The sequence below is a fragment of the Mauremys mutica genome, chromosome 7 (genome assembly GCF_020497125.1).
Source record: "Mauremys mutica isolate MM-2020 ecotype Southern chromosome 7, ASM2049712v1, whole genome shotgun sequence".
Lineage (NCBI taxonomy): Eukaryota > Metazoa > Chordata > Testudines > Geoemydidae > Mauremys > Mauremys mutica.
Genome location: NC_059078.1, coordinates 29,950,873 through 29,966,768, shown reverse-complemented (window position 1 = coordinate 29,966,768; position 15,896 = coordinate 29,950,873). Strand labels below are relative to the sequence as shown.

General features: G+C 48.1%; 1 protein-coding gene across 1 annotated transcript; it reads left to right on the top strand.

The window, feature by feature from the left end:
• Positions 1-8,003: 8,003 nt before the first annotated feature.
• Positions 8,004-15,854, top strand: CST6 (cystatin E/M). Its single transcript, XM_045025936.1, has 3 exons — positions 8,004-8,249; positions 13,175-13,300; positions 15,433-15,854. Exons 1-3 carry the CDS (start codon positions 8,028-8,030, stop codon positions 15,520-15,522), a joined length of 438 nt encoding a protein of 145 aa, XP_044881871.1. The 5' UTR covers positions 8,004-8,027; the 3' UTR covers positions 15,523-15,854.
• Positions 15,855-15,896: the final 42 nt, after the last annotated feature.

Genomic DNA, 15,896 nt, shown 5'->3' with positions numbered 1-15,896 from the left:
ACACCCAGGCCTGGCCAGCTTTGGGTAGTGCGTGTGTGAGTATGAAAGTAGGTGAGGGCTTGGGGCTCTAATACTTTCTTTCTTCCCCTGAGTGACAGGGGAGCATTCCCAGCACTCTCTGCTGTATTTCATTATTTTATTAATAAAGCTTTAAAATTTAAACACTTGGTGTGTTACGTCATCTCCTCCCCAAATGATCCTGCGGCATCAGCCTGATCACTTGATGCTCCAGGCAGATTGGTAACAAAAATCTGTCACAGCAAGCCTTGTGAATTGGGAGAAGCTGTAGATGTGCTATTTCTTGACTTTAGTACAGTAACAAATTTTAAGGCCTAACAGTAACAAATTGATAAATTAAACAGTAATAAGTCACCAGGACCAGCTGGTATTCACTCAAAAGTTCTCAAGGAACTCAAATATGAAATTGCAGAACTACTAGCTGTGGTATGTAACCTATCACTTAAATCACTCTGAACTAGATGACTGGAGGATAGGTAATGTAATGCCAATTTTTAAAACAAGGCTTCAGAGGTGGTTCTGGCAATTACACGAGTTAGCCTAACTTCAGTACCAGGCTAATTGTTTGAAGCTAGAGAAGAACAGAATCATTAGACACAAAGATGATCATGATTTGTTGGGGAAGAATCAACAAGGCTTTTGTGAAGGGAAATCATGCCTCACCAGTCCATTGGAATCCTCTGAAGGGGTCAACAAAAGTGCCCAAGGGTGACCCTGTTGTTGTTGTGGTGTACTTGGACTGTCAGAAAGCCTTTGACAGGTCCCACACCGAACACTCTTAAGCAAAGTAAGGAGTCATGGGATAAAAGGGAAGGTCCTTTCATGGATCAGTAACTGGTTACAAGACAGGAAACAAAGGGTAGACATAAATGGCCAGTTTTCACAATGGAGAGCAGGAAGTGGCAGGGTCCCCCAAGCATCTGTACTGGGACCAGTGCTGTTCAACATATTCATAAATGCTCTAGAAAAAGGGGTAAACAGCGAAGTGTCAAGGTTTGCAGATGATATAACATTACTCAAGATAGTTAAGTCCAAAGCAGACTGTAAAGAGTTACAAAGGGATCTCACAAAACTGCGTGACTGGGCAACAAAATGGCAGATGAAATGCAGTGTTCATAAATGCAAAGTAACGCACATTGGAAAACATAATCCCAACTATGCATATAAAATGATGGGCTCTAAATTAAGAAAGAAAAGAACAAGATCTTGGAGTCATTGTGGATAGTTCTCTGAAAACATCTGCTCAGTGTGCAGCGGCAGTCAAAAAAGCTAACAGAATATTAGGAAGCATAAGGAAAGGGATAAATGAAAGACAGTAAATATCATAGTGCACCTATATAAATCCATGGTGTGCCCACAGCTGAAAAACTTCATCCAGTTCTGGTTGCCCCATCTCAAAAAAGATATATTAGAATTGGAAAAGGTACAGAAAAGGGCAACAAAAATGACTGGGAGTATGGAACAGCTTCCACACAAGAGAGACTAAAAAGACTGGGACTTTTCATCTTGAAAAAGAGAAGGTAGGATAGAGGTCTATAAAATCATGAATGATTGGAGAAGGTGAATAAGGAAGTGTTATTTACCCCTTCACATAACACAAGAACCAGGGGTCACCAAATGAAATGAATAGGTAGCAAAACAAACAAAAGGAAGTACTTCTTCACAAGGTGCACAGTCGACCTGTGGAACTCCTTGCCAGTGGATGTTGAGGAGGCCAAAATTATAACTGGTCTCAAAAAAGAATTAGATACGTTCATGGACAATAGGTCCATCAAGGGCTCTTAGCCTCTGATTGCTGGCAGCTGGGAGTGGATGACAGCAGATGGCTCACATGATGATTGCCCTCCTCCGTTCATTCCCCTGAAGCATCTGGCATTGGCCACTGTCAGAAGACAGGATACTGGGCTAGATAGAACACTGATCTGACCCAGTTTGGCCATTCTTATGTTATAGTTCTCAGTAAGACTTTTGATACTCTCTCACCATGGCCTTCTCATAAGCAAACTAGGGAAATATAACCTGGATGAACCTACTATAAGGTGGGTGCACAACTGGTTGGAAAAACTCAGAGAGTAGTTATCAATGGTTCACAATCAAGCTGGACGTGTATATCAAGTGGGGTCCCACAAGGATCTGTCCTAGGTCCAATTCTATTTAATATCTTCATTAATAATTTGGGTAATGGCATAGAGAGTGCACTTATAGAGTTTGTGGATGATAACATGCTGGGAGGGGTTGTAAGCTAAGTTTCCTGTAAGCTGTGTGGCTGCATAGCACCCTATTTAGCGCTGCGCAAGTGCTCAGGGAACCCACCCGGGGACCTGCTGAGGCTGGGGGAGGGGCACCCCTGCCCCAGCCCCAACCTAGCCCAGCCCCCAACCTGCCACAACCAGGGCGGCCCCCCAGCCCCAACTATGCCATGGTCCAGAGCTGCTGCAGCCAGGGCTCCCCTACCCTGGCCCGGCCGAACCTGGCCAGTGCGGCATGATGCAGCCCCAGCTGCGGACAGGGAGGCCCGGTCCAGCCTGGTCCCAGCTGTAGCCGGGGCAGCCTGGCCCAAATCCAGGTGGCCCGGTCAGGACCCACTTGCGGCAGCCTGGCCCGGCCCCAAATCCGGCCAGCCCAGCCCAAACCTAGCCACAGCCAGGGCAGTGCGGCCTGAACGGCCCGGCCACAGCCAGGGCGACCCAGCCCGAACCTGGGCGGCCCGGCCCAGACCTGCTGCGGCCAGGGTGTCCCTCCCTGAACCCAGCCCCGGCCCGGACCTGAGGTCCCAGCCCCTCCAACACCACATTGATGCACATAACAAAATTAATTCCACACATGGGTGGGAAAAATTGCAGGGAACACTGGTTGTAAGTGCTTTGGAGGACAAGATTAGAATTTCAAAATTATCTTGGCAAACTGGAGAAATGGTCTGAAATAAATAGGATGAAATTCAATATAAACAAATGCAACATGCTATGCTTAGGAAGGAATTGCACAAATACAAAATGGGAAATGACTGGCTAGGAAGGAGCACTGCAGAAAAAAATCTGCGGTTAAAATGGATCACAAACTAAATATGAGGCAACAATGTAATTTTGTTGCCAGAGCAAATATCATTGTAGGATGTATTAGCAGGGGTGTTGTAACCAAGACAGGAGAAGTAATGCTTCCACTCTACTCAGCATTGATAAGGCCTCAGCTGGAGAACTGTGTCCCGTTCTGGGCACCGCACTTTAGAAAAAAATGTGGACAAATTGGAGAAAGTCCAGAGGAGAGCAACAAAAATGATTAGCAGTCTAGAGTATATGAGCTATGAGGAAATATTTTTAAAAAGTGAGTTTGTTTAGCCTGGAGAAGAGAAGACTGAGGAGGGATATGATAGCATGTAAAAGGTTGTTATAAAGAGGAGGGTGACAAGATTGTTCTCCTTATTCACTGAGGACAGGACAAGGAGAAATGGGGTTAAATTGCAGTAAGGGAGGTTTAGGTTGGACATTAGGAAAAACTTCCTAATTGTAGGAGTAGTTAAGCACTGGAACTAATTACCAAGGGAGGGTGGGGAATCTCCATCATTGGAGGTTTTTAAGAACAGGCTATATAAACATGTCAGGGATGGGGTAGATAATACTTAATCTTGCCTTATTGCAAGGGACAGGACTGGATCACCTAATGAGGGCCCTTCCAGTTCTGCATTTCTATTATTTCTATTAACCCTTGATGTGGCGAACAGGGAGAAGAGGGGACCAGACACAGCTGCTTGACAATTCCCGATGGTTAGAAATCTCCTGGCTCTCTGCTGCCATCTGTTGGTGAGAAAGAGGGAATGCCAGAATGGGCCAGGCCTTATTTGCACGTCTGGTATGTCTTCTATCCCAGCTGAGCCAAAGCTGCAATAATCACTGGTGCATCCCAGACAGCCTTTCCTTTGAGGGCTGGAGATAGACCTGCCTGAAGCTTGATCTCTGCCAACTCCGGACAACCATGGGGAGCAGTGGAAGCGACTAATGCTAGACAGCATTACCTCATTAACCACTCACAACCGTGAGAGGACTGAAGTTAAGGCACCTGAAGGTGGGGGGTCTTACCTAACCGATGGTGTTGATTCACTAATTCCTGGCTTTCCCAAGTTTCTTGTGTGGCCCCCCCGCAAAAAAAACCTTTTCTCTTTGTTTTAAACCCTACACTTGGAGCTTATATGGGGGAGGCCTAAGGGTTCCCAGGGGTGGTAACGTTTCTGGGTGAAGGTTTGAGCCAGTGTTGTTCAAGATTTCAGAAGGAAGCCCTGGATAATTAAACCCAGCCCTTTGGGATGGTGACACCTGGCAGAAGGGTTATCTGTAGGAAATAGGTCTCGTCCAAGCTGATTTCATTCGTTGAGGAGATTGTACATTTGGTTGATAGAGGTAATTGTGTAAATGGAATGTACTTAGACTCATGTGAAGTGTTTGACTTTATACCATGACAGTCTGATTAAAACATTAGCACTATACAGTATCAATAAAGCACACATGAAATGGATTAAGAACTGATTAACTGACAGATCTCACAAAGCCTTTCTAGGCTAAACAGACCCAGCTTTTTCAATCTCCTCTCATAAGATCAGTTCTCCATTCCTCTGATCAGCCTGAGTGCCCTTCTCTGCAGCTGGGCTGGGCCAGTTTGGATTCCTTTCTCTTGGTCATAGGTGACCAGAGTGACACGCAGTATTCCAGATGAGCTCTTCCCAGTGCCTGGTCCAATGGCATTAATACTTCCCTATCTCCACTGGAAATCTCTTGCCTAATACACTCTAGGGATGTATTTTCCTTTTTTCACAGCTGCATCACATTGGTGACTCGTAGTTATCCTGTGATTGACTAATACACATCATCACAGTCATCCTGTGATGTCCTCTGTCATTTCCAACTGATGAGCTTGCAGTGGAAATTCCCATTTCTATTATTCCAGTCCTCAAGGTCATCAAGTTTTGTTCCTGTGTAATATTCTGAAGGTGGGATGGCTAAGGGCAGAGAGGAGGAGTTGGGGTAACAGGTAGGGGGTCAAGGCAGGCAGATGACTGGGGAGTGTGTAAGAGCAGAGGGAAGGAGCCAGTCATGCTGCAGCTGAGCTTGGCAGGGAGCAGGATGCCAGCTCAGCACCCAGCTAAGGGGTGTGCTGGTACCTTGCTCCTTGCTGCCTCCAGCCCTGCCCACATTCATTAAAGCCCCCCCTGCTTAGGGTGACCAGACAGCAAGTTTGAAAAATCGGGACAGCGGGGCAGAGTGGGAGGCTAATAGGAGCTATATAAGAAAAATACCCCAAAATCTGGACTGTCTCTATAAAATTGGGACATCTGGTCACCCTACCCCTGCTTTTCCCCCATAACTTCAGCGCTGGTAGCCCAAGGATGTTGTAGGTGTCTGTGACAATGCAGAGACATTCAAAGCCAAAAACTCCTCTATATCCTCAGTATCATTGTAAATGGGACACATCCTTTCCCAGTTTTTCTCATGGCGGTGGAGAAGTGGAATACCAGGTGGGGATGACTTTCTCCATTCTTCCATTACTTGGAGATGAAGTTTGGCTGTCTCCTGTTCCATCTGTCGAGCTTGATCCTCAGCAGCCAGCAGCTCCAGATGCCCCTTACAAGTTCTTTCTTCTCTCTCAGCAGCTCCTCTTTCTAATTCAGCTATTTTTTGCTTTTCCAGCAATCGAATGTCTGCTAGTTTCTGTTCATGATCAAATTGCAGTTTATTTGCTGCCTTTTTCATTCTAATTGCTTCAGCAGTTTCTGTAGTACCAGGTAAGCGCTGTGCTCCTGCCTCCTGATCACTGGCCATTAACAGATCTCTCAGTTCTTGATATGTAGCTTTCTTTTAAAAGCTTATCCCCTTTTCTGAACACAAATCTTCCAGGACTTTTTTGTCAAGGCCCTCATATGCTCTTTGCTCACCCATTGCAACTGCTCTTTAACCAACCAAACTCTTACTACACCTCTACCCTGATATAACGTGACCCGATATAACACGAATTTGGATATAACACGGTAAAGCAGTGCTCGGGGGGGGGGGGGGCAGGGCTACGCACTCCGGAGGATCAAAGCAAGTTCGATATAACACGGTTTCACCTATAACACAGTAAGATTTTTTGGCTCCCGAGGACAGCGTTATATCAGGGTAAAGGTGTACCAAAATTCAAATTTGGATAGCGTGGGGTTCTGACCCAAAGCTTAATTGACCTGGTTCTGTGGATCCTAGCATGACTACACCTCTGAGACCATGCTAGCATGCCTGTGGGAGCCAGCTGAGGTCGCTCAATCAGAGTGAACTGCAAACAGAACGGGGCAAACAAACCCCAAACACTGGTGGATATTCCAATACTTAGATTTACCAAAACAGCTTCTATAGTACCTCACTGGTTACTCAGAAGTCCAAATAATGCAGTTCCCTTAAAGTACGCAGCCTCAGGCCTCCATCCAGACACACATGTCAAACATATGATGATGATTACTGAAAATCTTATCTCATCATATAAAAGAAAAGTTTCTTCCAACCCCAAAGGATCAGGCACATACCCAGGTCCAATTATAACTTAGATCTTACCCAAAATACATGCTTATAGCCAGTTCTTATTAACTAAACTAAAATTTATTTAAAAAGAAAAGAGAGAGAGTGTTGGTTAAAAGATCAATACACATACAGACTTAAATTCAGTTCTTGAGGTTCAGATACATAGCAGAGATGAGCTTGTAGTTGCCAAAAGTCCTTTTAGATACAGTCCATAGGTTAAAGACCAATGTCCATATTCAGGGTGATTCCAGTCAGTGACTGGGGATCTCGATCCTTATGGCTTAAGGCATGGGTCGGCAACCTTTCAGAAGTGCTGTGCTGAGTCTTCATTTGTTCACTTTAATTTAAGGTTTCACATGCCAGTCATACATTTTAACGTTTTTAAAAGGTCTCTTTCTATGAGTCTATAATATGTAACTAAACTATTGTTGTATGTAAAGTAAATACAGTTTTTAAAATGTTTAAGAAGCTTCATTTAAAATTAAATTAAAATGCAGAGCCCCCCCTGACCAGTGGCCAGGACCTGGGCAGTGTGAGTGTCACTGAAAATCAGCTCACGTGCCGCCTTTGGCACGGGTGCCATAGGTTGCCTACCCCTGGCTTAAGGTTTCCCCCTCTTGAAACCCAAACCAGATCTGAAATGAAGTAGGGTCATGTCCCAGAGTTTTTATACATTTCCTGCAGCCTTTTGGCCTGAGAAAACAATCGGCTTAATTTTCCTTCTCCTAAACATCATGGCAATTAGTACAGGATAATTTATCCATTAAACAGTTCAGATACAGGTTACAACAACCTTCAAAGAGACATATAGACAATAATACTATTTCACTCAAGTTTCTTCCTAAATGTTAATACTCCTTTTTTGATCTTTGAATCAAAGCTATGGCAATAGACAAGGCTTGTTTGCTTACATCACAAGACCTGAGCAAACATCTACCCTTCTATCTCCAACACTTCAGACTTGCATTTCAAAGCTCTATGCATTTACATATCTTCCTAACCAGTCTCTAAAGTTCAGCCATGGGTCAGGTCAGTCTGTGAGTTAATTAACTCTTTCTAGCCCTGTCACCTTTCAATGAGATATTATATTACAGTCATAACATTACAGTGTCGCAGAAAGGGGGAGACGTGAGGTGAGGTGACCAGATGTCCCGATTTTATAGGGACAGTCCCGATATTCGGGGCTTTGTCTTATGCAGGTGCCTATTACCTTCCACACCCTGTCCCGACTTTTCACACTTGCTGTCTGGTCACCCTAGGAGGACAAGGCTGAAGGAGGGCAGGGGGGAGGCAGCATCCACAAGTGTATGGGGAGCTTTTCCCAAGCGCTAGGGGCAGATCGGAGGGAAGGAATCCTCACTCTATACAGGGCAGGTGGGGATCCCGTGGGCGGGGCCAGCAGGGGAGGCGGGGCTAGAGGCGGGGCTAGCGGGGCTCTCCTGGGGGCGGCGCTCAGGCCTTGCAGTCACAGCAATGCCGAGCTCTGGAGTGGGTGTGTGGCTGGCTGCGCTGTGGCTGCTGCTCCTGGCGGGGCCGGGGCTGCGCGGGGAGCACCTGGCCGGGGGGCTGCAGGACGTGCCGATCTCGGATTCTGGGGTGCAGGCGGCCGTGCGGTTCGCGGTGGAGGCCTATAACCAGGGCAGCAACAGCCTGCACTACTGCCGGGCGGAGCGGGTGCTGCGGGCCTGCAGCCAGGTCAGTAGGGCCGGGCCGGGGCTGGAGCCAGCTGTGGGGCAGCGCCGCAGCCGGGGGTGCAGGTGTCCGGGTTGGAGCCGGGATAGGGATGGATTCGGGGTGGGGTTTGGGTCCCCTCGGGGAGCCCTGGAGCTGACAGGGGTTTGTGCGGTGGGGGACGGAGCTGGGTATAGGCAGGGGGTAGGGACTGGACTCTGGAGGTGTAGGGGAAGCCCCCCAGCCCGATGGGGGGCAGAGGGGCTGGGCCCGATGGGGGGCAGAGGGGCTGGGCCCGATGGGGGGCAGAGGTGTGGGGGGCTGGGAGGCCCCTGTGGCCAGGTGGGGGGCAAGGATGTTGGTTATGGGGAGGCAGGTTGCAGGGGACGGAGGTGTCCTGTGAGAGCAGCTTTTGCTTCCTCCCACACAGCTGGTCCTGGGCGGGGGTAGCCTAGGATTCGTGCCAACTTCTTCCGTGACAGCCGAGTGTCCTGCCAGTCTGGGTAACCGCTGGAGGAGCCCTGGACCCTGCAAGTGCCCATGTCCTCCTCCCTCTGAGCCCCAATGTCTCAGCTTCCTGTAACAAAACCCAGCTGTTGCTTATTGCCTGTACAGAAAACCTGGCAAAGAGGAGTGTAAGCAAGCAGGATGCCTGGGGGGCAGACCACGGTGGCACCCACTTCCCTGTGCCACTGTTTTGTACATGTGCGACCCTGTATCTGAGCCCACAATCTCAGCTCCCCTGGAACTACATCTCTAACCCCCGTGGCTGTGGAGAAACCCTTCCCGATAGGAGTAGGCAGCATGGGACTGTTTGGATCACCATGCAGAAGGGCGTGAGGAAGAGCATTGGGTGGTATCCAGGCACCAGAGTGTCAGCTCTCAGCTAAAATAAAATAATTGTCTCCAGGCCTCCTGACTGCAGAAATACTTGCCTCCCATGTTTAGGGTGTAACACAGGACAGGAGGGAGGGAAGTCAGTATTGGCTGGTAGGGTTATTATTGCTGTACCCAAACCTCAAGAATGCTGTTCTGCAGCCAGGGCATTGTCCCTTCCCAGCATTACCCAAGCACCATGTCTGCCCAGGCCCACAGCCTGCCCTGCTTTTCTCCTGCTCGCTTGGCCAGGCAGGCTCACTTGCACTGCCACTGGTTCTCTTCCACCACTGCTGCAGGCACCCAATGCAACAGGATTTTTGTGGGGGCTCCCCATCTGGTGGGTGCTGAGTGGGACCCTGTCTGGGATTGTGTGGGTGGGTGGGTGCTCTCCTGCTGATGCTGTGCAAGACCTTGTCTGGGATCAAGCGTGAGGGGGGCTCCCCTACCATGCTGGGTGCTGTGTGGGACCCTGGCTGGGATCTGACAGTCAGGGTCCCATGCACTTGCTTTCCTCTGCCTCTACCCGCTCTGGTTTAGCTCATAGTGTGTCAACTCCTAGTTGTGTACATGAAAATCTAATTGTGCTGGAGGAAGAAGGTATGTATGATGATGGATCTGGTCTAGGACTGTCTGATCTCATTGTGTGCCTTCTAGGGGAGATCAGGGCTAAGTCAGACAGTTATTATTGGTGTTACACTAGTGCCTAGAAACCTCAGCTGAAATTGAGGTGAGGCCCCCTGTCATGTCGGGTGCTGTGTGGGTTCCTGACCAAGATTGGTGGGAGGGCTTGTAGGAGTGGGAAGTTCCCCATCTCCCTTCTCTATCTCAGTCGTCATGGTTGTATCCTTCCATCCTGTCTCTTCTTTTTCTTCTCAGGTCTAGCAAGAACAGTGCCAGTCCTCAGTCTCTTTTTGTGAACTTGTGTATGCTGAACCTGTGCCCTCTTGCTCTTGGAAGCTGGTTTTCACCAAGATCGGTTGTAGCCATCTTGTACTAGACCGATGTGACCTCACAATAGAATGTTGTTCCCCACGGAATGTTGTTTACAGCTCTCTAGTGCATAAGGCTCTGAAGAACCAGTCTTTTGGTTCTCTGGTTACTCTGGGCTTCTGAGATGCCTTTTGTCCAAGGCTTGCTCTGAGCTAAGACTTGTAGTATCGGGACAAAATCCAAGGTTCTCGTTGGGATCGTCTCTGTGCTTTCTTCACCTTTTCTCCTTAGCCTGTGACACTGGACCTGCTGGTCTGATTCAGCAACCGTTGGTTTCTTAGAGGGCTGAGAGGAGGAACTCAGGAGGGCTCAGTGAAGAGCTACAAGAACAACTGAGGGTCTGGATTCCTGGAACACAGTGACACTGAAAAGGACTTGCAGGGGGTGTAGGAACGTGAGCTCCCAGTGTGATGCTGTAGCTAACAGGGCTAATGTGATCCTTGGACATTAAAGCAGAGGAGTAAGCAAGCAGGTGTAGGGCAATGCTATTAACTCTGTCTACGGTGTCAGTGAGACCACTACCGGGTACTGTCTGTTTCAGGTGTCTTCCCTTTCAAAGGGTGTTGATGATTGGAGAGAAGTGATTTGAGGGCTGGAAAACCCAGTATTTAGTTTCTCACGGTCTGCAAGTACCTCCATGGGGAGGAGATTGTTGATAGCGGACCTTTTAATCCAGCAGACAAAACCAGAATGAGACCCAACAGCTGGGAGCTGAAGCTGGACAAATTGAGACTAGAAATAAGGTGCACATTTTTAACAGGGAGGGGGATTAACCATTGGACGAGCTGACGTAGGGATGGGGTGGATTCTCTGTCCCTTGGAGTTTTTAAATCAACACAGGATGTCTTCCTACAAGACACGCTGCCGCTCAACCAGAGGGTGTAGAAATGGCTGGGGGAGATGCTCAGGCCTGTGATGTACAGAAGGTCAGAGATGATCGGGATGGTCCCTTCTGGCCTTAAAGTCCAGGGTTCCCTTGCTTCATCAGTGTGAGAAATTCCTTACTGAGTGAACGGTCAGTTTTGGTGCTGAGCTTCCCCATATTAGTGCATGCAGTAGAATTTGGGGCCATATAAAAAGGTGGCATAGATACAGGTGCATGCTGCATATTGGCAAGTGGATGTAAACCATCCACTTGTGGTTGGGCTCCCTAGCATCTACCTGCTCCACCGGAAGGGAAGAGCTGTACTAGGGACATAAGCTGGAACAACAGGTTGCTGCTTGCATCGTGGCTTTTGTATCCTCCTAGTTTTATTTCCTTGGTACACCCTCTCTTTCCACCATTTCCACCTATTCTGTATTTCAACGGCCACTTGTCTATGGAAAGTCTAACCTATGCCATGATGATTGAGCTGATCTGGGACGGTCGTGATCTCACCAGGCTCTTTCTAGGGGGAGATCTGGGCTAAGTGGGCAATTATTATGGGTATTACAGTAACACCTAAAAGCCTTGGCCAAGACAGCCCCCTCCCTGCTGAGTTTGGGGGCCCTGGTTGTGGCACGTGATGCACAGACACGGAGTGAGAGACAGCCCCTGCCCTGAAGAACTTCTAACTGAAGTAGACAAAGGGTGGGAGAGGAAGGAACTTGCCCAAGGTCAGTGGGAGAGTGGGGACTAGAACCCAGTGGCCTGACTCCCAGCCCAGCGATCTGTCCCCTGGGCCACATTTCTTGGACTCCTCTTTATAAAGTTCCAGCTCTTTATTGTCACTGGTGCCAGATGGACCTGGCCATAACAATCTATATCTTCCATCCATCCACAGAGGATGAGGAAGGATTAGTGGAGTGGCACCTAGTGCTGAGGACAGGGCAGTCCTACAGAATGATCTGTATCCGTTGGGGAATCAGGCCTGTTCCAACACAATGCATTGTAATGCAGCCGAATGCAAAGTTATACATCTAGGGACAAGAAGTGCGGGCTGTGCCTATGGACTGGGGGACTGTATCCTGGAAAGCAGTGATCCTGAGCAGGATTTAGAGTCACAGTGGACAAGCAGTGCAGCATGAGCTCCCAGTGTGATCCTTACCTGAGTAAACAGGGGAGTAGGAGCAGGGAGGGGATTTTACTTCTGCATACAGCATTGGAGGGAGCGATACTGGAACACTCCATCCAGTTCTGAGGGCCACATTTTCAAAGGGACATGGAAAAATTGGAGAGGATGTAGAGAAGAGCCAGAGAAATGATCAGAGGAAGTGATCAGAGGGCTGAAAAAAAAATGCCTGATGGTGATGGTGAGAGACTTAATGAGCTCAATGTGTTTAGTTTCTTAAACAGATCAAGAGATGTCATAGTTAAGGCTACAATTTAAGCACAGGTATTTTTAGTAAATGTCAAGGACAGGTCACTGGCCCTGACTTTTTGGTTATTGCCAGTGACCTGTCCATGACTTTTACTAAAAATACCCCTAACTAAATCTTTGGTGCTGGGGGGGTTCCAGCTGTCGCTGCTGCACCTGGGGATGGGGGGTGGCCCAGGGCCGTGCTGCTGCTCCTGGATCTGGCTTGTTATTCTTCAGCTGACTCTGAGGACCAAATAGTGCTCTAAATCCAGTGATGGATGAGTGCACTGGAATGGGACTCGGGAGACCTAGGTCTTATTCCTGGCTCTGTTACTGATCTATGTTGTAGTTTCCTCTCCCACCCTTTGTCTATTGTCTAAGCTCTAAGGGTCTGGGACAGTCTTCCATTGATTTTAATGAGCTCTGGATCAGCCACAGCGCCTGGCATGGGGGCAGTGTAGATTTTTATGGGAGGGCAGGGGGGAGGAATCTGTGCAGCGCTTGGCACAAATGGGGTCCCGATCTCAGTCCGGGGGTGGTTTCTGCACAGCACCTGGCACAAAGGTGGGTCCTGATCTCAGTCAGAGGTGGTGGCAGGGAAGAAAGGCTTTCTGTGCAGTTGTTGGCATGATGAAGGGGGGGCCCCCAATCTCAGTTGTGGCCTCCAAGCACTGCCATCTGCAAACAGAACAATTGCAGTTTGAGGAATCAAGAGTTTCAGCTCCACAATTTCCCGCTATTGATCGGAAGTGGGAAATGACTGGAATCTTCCTCACTCTGGGATCTCTGCTCTTGTTCCAGGTGGTGGCCGGCATAAAATACTACCTGACTGTACAGCTGGTGACAACACAGTGCCGGAAAAATGGGGCAGGCCTTGGAAACAAGGACATCAGCTCATGCCCCTTGCTGCCAGCATCAGAGCAACAGGTGAGCAGAGAAAACTCCATAGCGTCTAGTTGAGGTGTCAAGTTTGTGTGGGCTCAGTTCTGTCTTGCGAGGTCAGGGGTAGCTGCCTGGCATGGAACTTATTTGTATAACCACAGCACCTACAAGCTCCAGTCATGGGCCAGGACCCCATTGTGCTTGGTGCTGTACAAACAGAACAAAAGAAATGAGCCCCAGAGAGCTTCCAATCTAGGTATAAGACAAGAGCTGGCAGATAGACCAGGGAGCCGAAGGAAACAATGAGACGCAATTGGGCAGTGGGCTCAGCACATCAGCAGCCTGGCTGTTTGAATTTTTTGTGTGGGCATCATGGTAGAGGAGAACTTTAAGGAGGTACTTGAAGGAGGATAATGCAATAGCTTTGCAGATGTGTACAGGGAGTTTCTCCCAGGCAGGCGGGACAGCATCTTGAGACACCTTTAGTTGGACTGGGTTACTTTGGACAACCTAGAGTACAGGGTGCTGCACAACACCTCAGGCAAGTCCCTCCCCCTTCACCGTGCCTCAGTTTCCTCTGTCGGCCCTTCATCTATTTCAGTGGTTCTCAAACTTTTGTACTGGTGACCCCTTTCACACGGCAAGCCTCTGAGTGTGACCCCCCCCTTATAAATTAAAAACACTTTTTAAATATATATTTAATACCATTATAAATGCTGGAGGCAAAGTGGTGTTTGGGGTGGAGGTTGACAGCTCATGACCCCCCCATGTAATAACCTCACAACCCCCTGAGGGGTCCTGATCCCCATTTGAAGAACCCCTGGTCTATTTGGATTGCAAGTCCTGTGGAGTAGGGATTGTCAGAACCTGGTACAGTGTGGCCATGATCACAGGTAAGGTCTATGGGTGTTAGGGTAATATAAATAAGCTTAGGGAGTATCTCGGTCTTAAAGTGGATACATAATAAGTGTTGTGTTAACAGTGTCTCAAAGCTTCATTGTAGTTTAAAATAATGAAAATGTTTCTAATTTAAAACAAGCCCCTGAGGGGCTAGCAATCCAAGCACTGAAACTGAATGTAACCAGAGTGTGAAATTGACTTGCTCCAGAACATAAACAGAAGTGAAACTGATGACAGTAGTTTCTTTTCACCATCCCGGAGAGAAATGGTAATAGTAAAAGTGGGGGCTCAGTTAGGATAACGAGACATCGGATTTTCCTTAGGCTCTCTGGAAAATTGCAGCTTTATGGTTTAAGATGTTCATAATGGGCTGGTCAAAGTTTTCCACTGAAATTGTTTATTCAATGAGAAATTTAGTTTTGTCAAAATCCCAACTTTCCAATGGGGGTGTGTGTGTGTGTGTGTGTGCGCGCGTGTGCAAAAAGTGCCCTCTTGCCACAGAAAATATCAATATTTCAGCCATAAACTGAAAAATTTCCATTCAGAATGGCACTGTAGCACCTCTCAGGTGTTGTCGTTTGGGGACTTGATGCTCCTATTATTCTCTGTAAACCAGGCTCCCTGTCCAGCCTACATCTCCAGTGATGCACCACTGCCACAGATTTGCTAAGAGGTGAATCTTGAGAGATGGAGTCTGGCCAGAGAGTGCAACCCATCGAGGGGAATGGGAGATGAGGCACTTGAATTACAACTCTTGCAAAGCACCGCAGTGCTGTATTGAAATCAAAATAGCTCAGTTTTTGGCTGAAGTATTTTTGGGGTAGGATAGTTTTGCCCAATAGTTGAAATCTTCTGTGGAAGGGAAACCTATTTACACCCCACCCTATCAGTAGTGACTCAGGTAAGGAATCTTAAATAAAGAAGCCCCAAACCTTTTAACCTGATGGTGCCCTTTGAGAAAGTAAAATAGGAAACGAGACACTTTTAACAGACTGGGTGTATGGGGCATAAGCTACCTTGCTGTCAGCATTGGGATTATCTGAAGCTTTGCATGGGTGCTGGTTTGGGATGACATTTGTAAATTGAGTTCCCATCAATAGACTATACAGCAGTTGCATACCAGCGCTGTGTGAGTGGGTGCTGTCACTGTCACTAAAACCTTGGGCCTGATTCTTGCGCTGCAATGTACCTGCGCATAAGCCAGTTCATCCTGGTGTTACAGCAGCCATACTGTGTTTCGTGACTATCTAATTGTGGGATGTTTTTACCCCCTGCAGAAACTGCTCTGTGAGTTCCAGGTCTGGTCTCGTCCCTGGCTCAACCAGACAGAGTTAGTATCTCAGAACTGCTCTGTGTCTGACTCCTGAAACCCATCCCGTCTGATGACAGTGAACCGATCTGCCATTGATCGATGCGGCCTAGGGGTCATGCTGGCTCTCCTCTTCTGTTGCTGCTTCATCTCTCTAATCCCCATATTCCTCACCAGGAGGAGGAAGATCAGGATCTTAGAACTCCTCCTCTCCCTCCATCTCCCCCAATCAGAGCAGGTTTGGAAATGGCTGGGCCCCTCTTCTCCTGTAGTGTATGATTGTTCAGCCCTGCTTAATGACCAAACTGAAGCCCCTGGATACTTTCTGTCATAGCTAAGATCTGGCATCCCCTATGATGTAGGGAATAAAACTGATCCACCATGGTTCAATGGCTGGTGTCTTTCTTCCCTCAGTTCCTCCGTCCCTCTTTT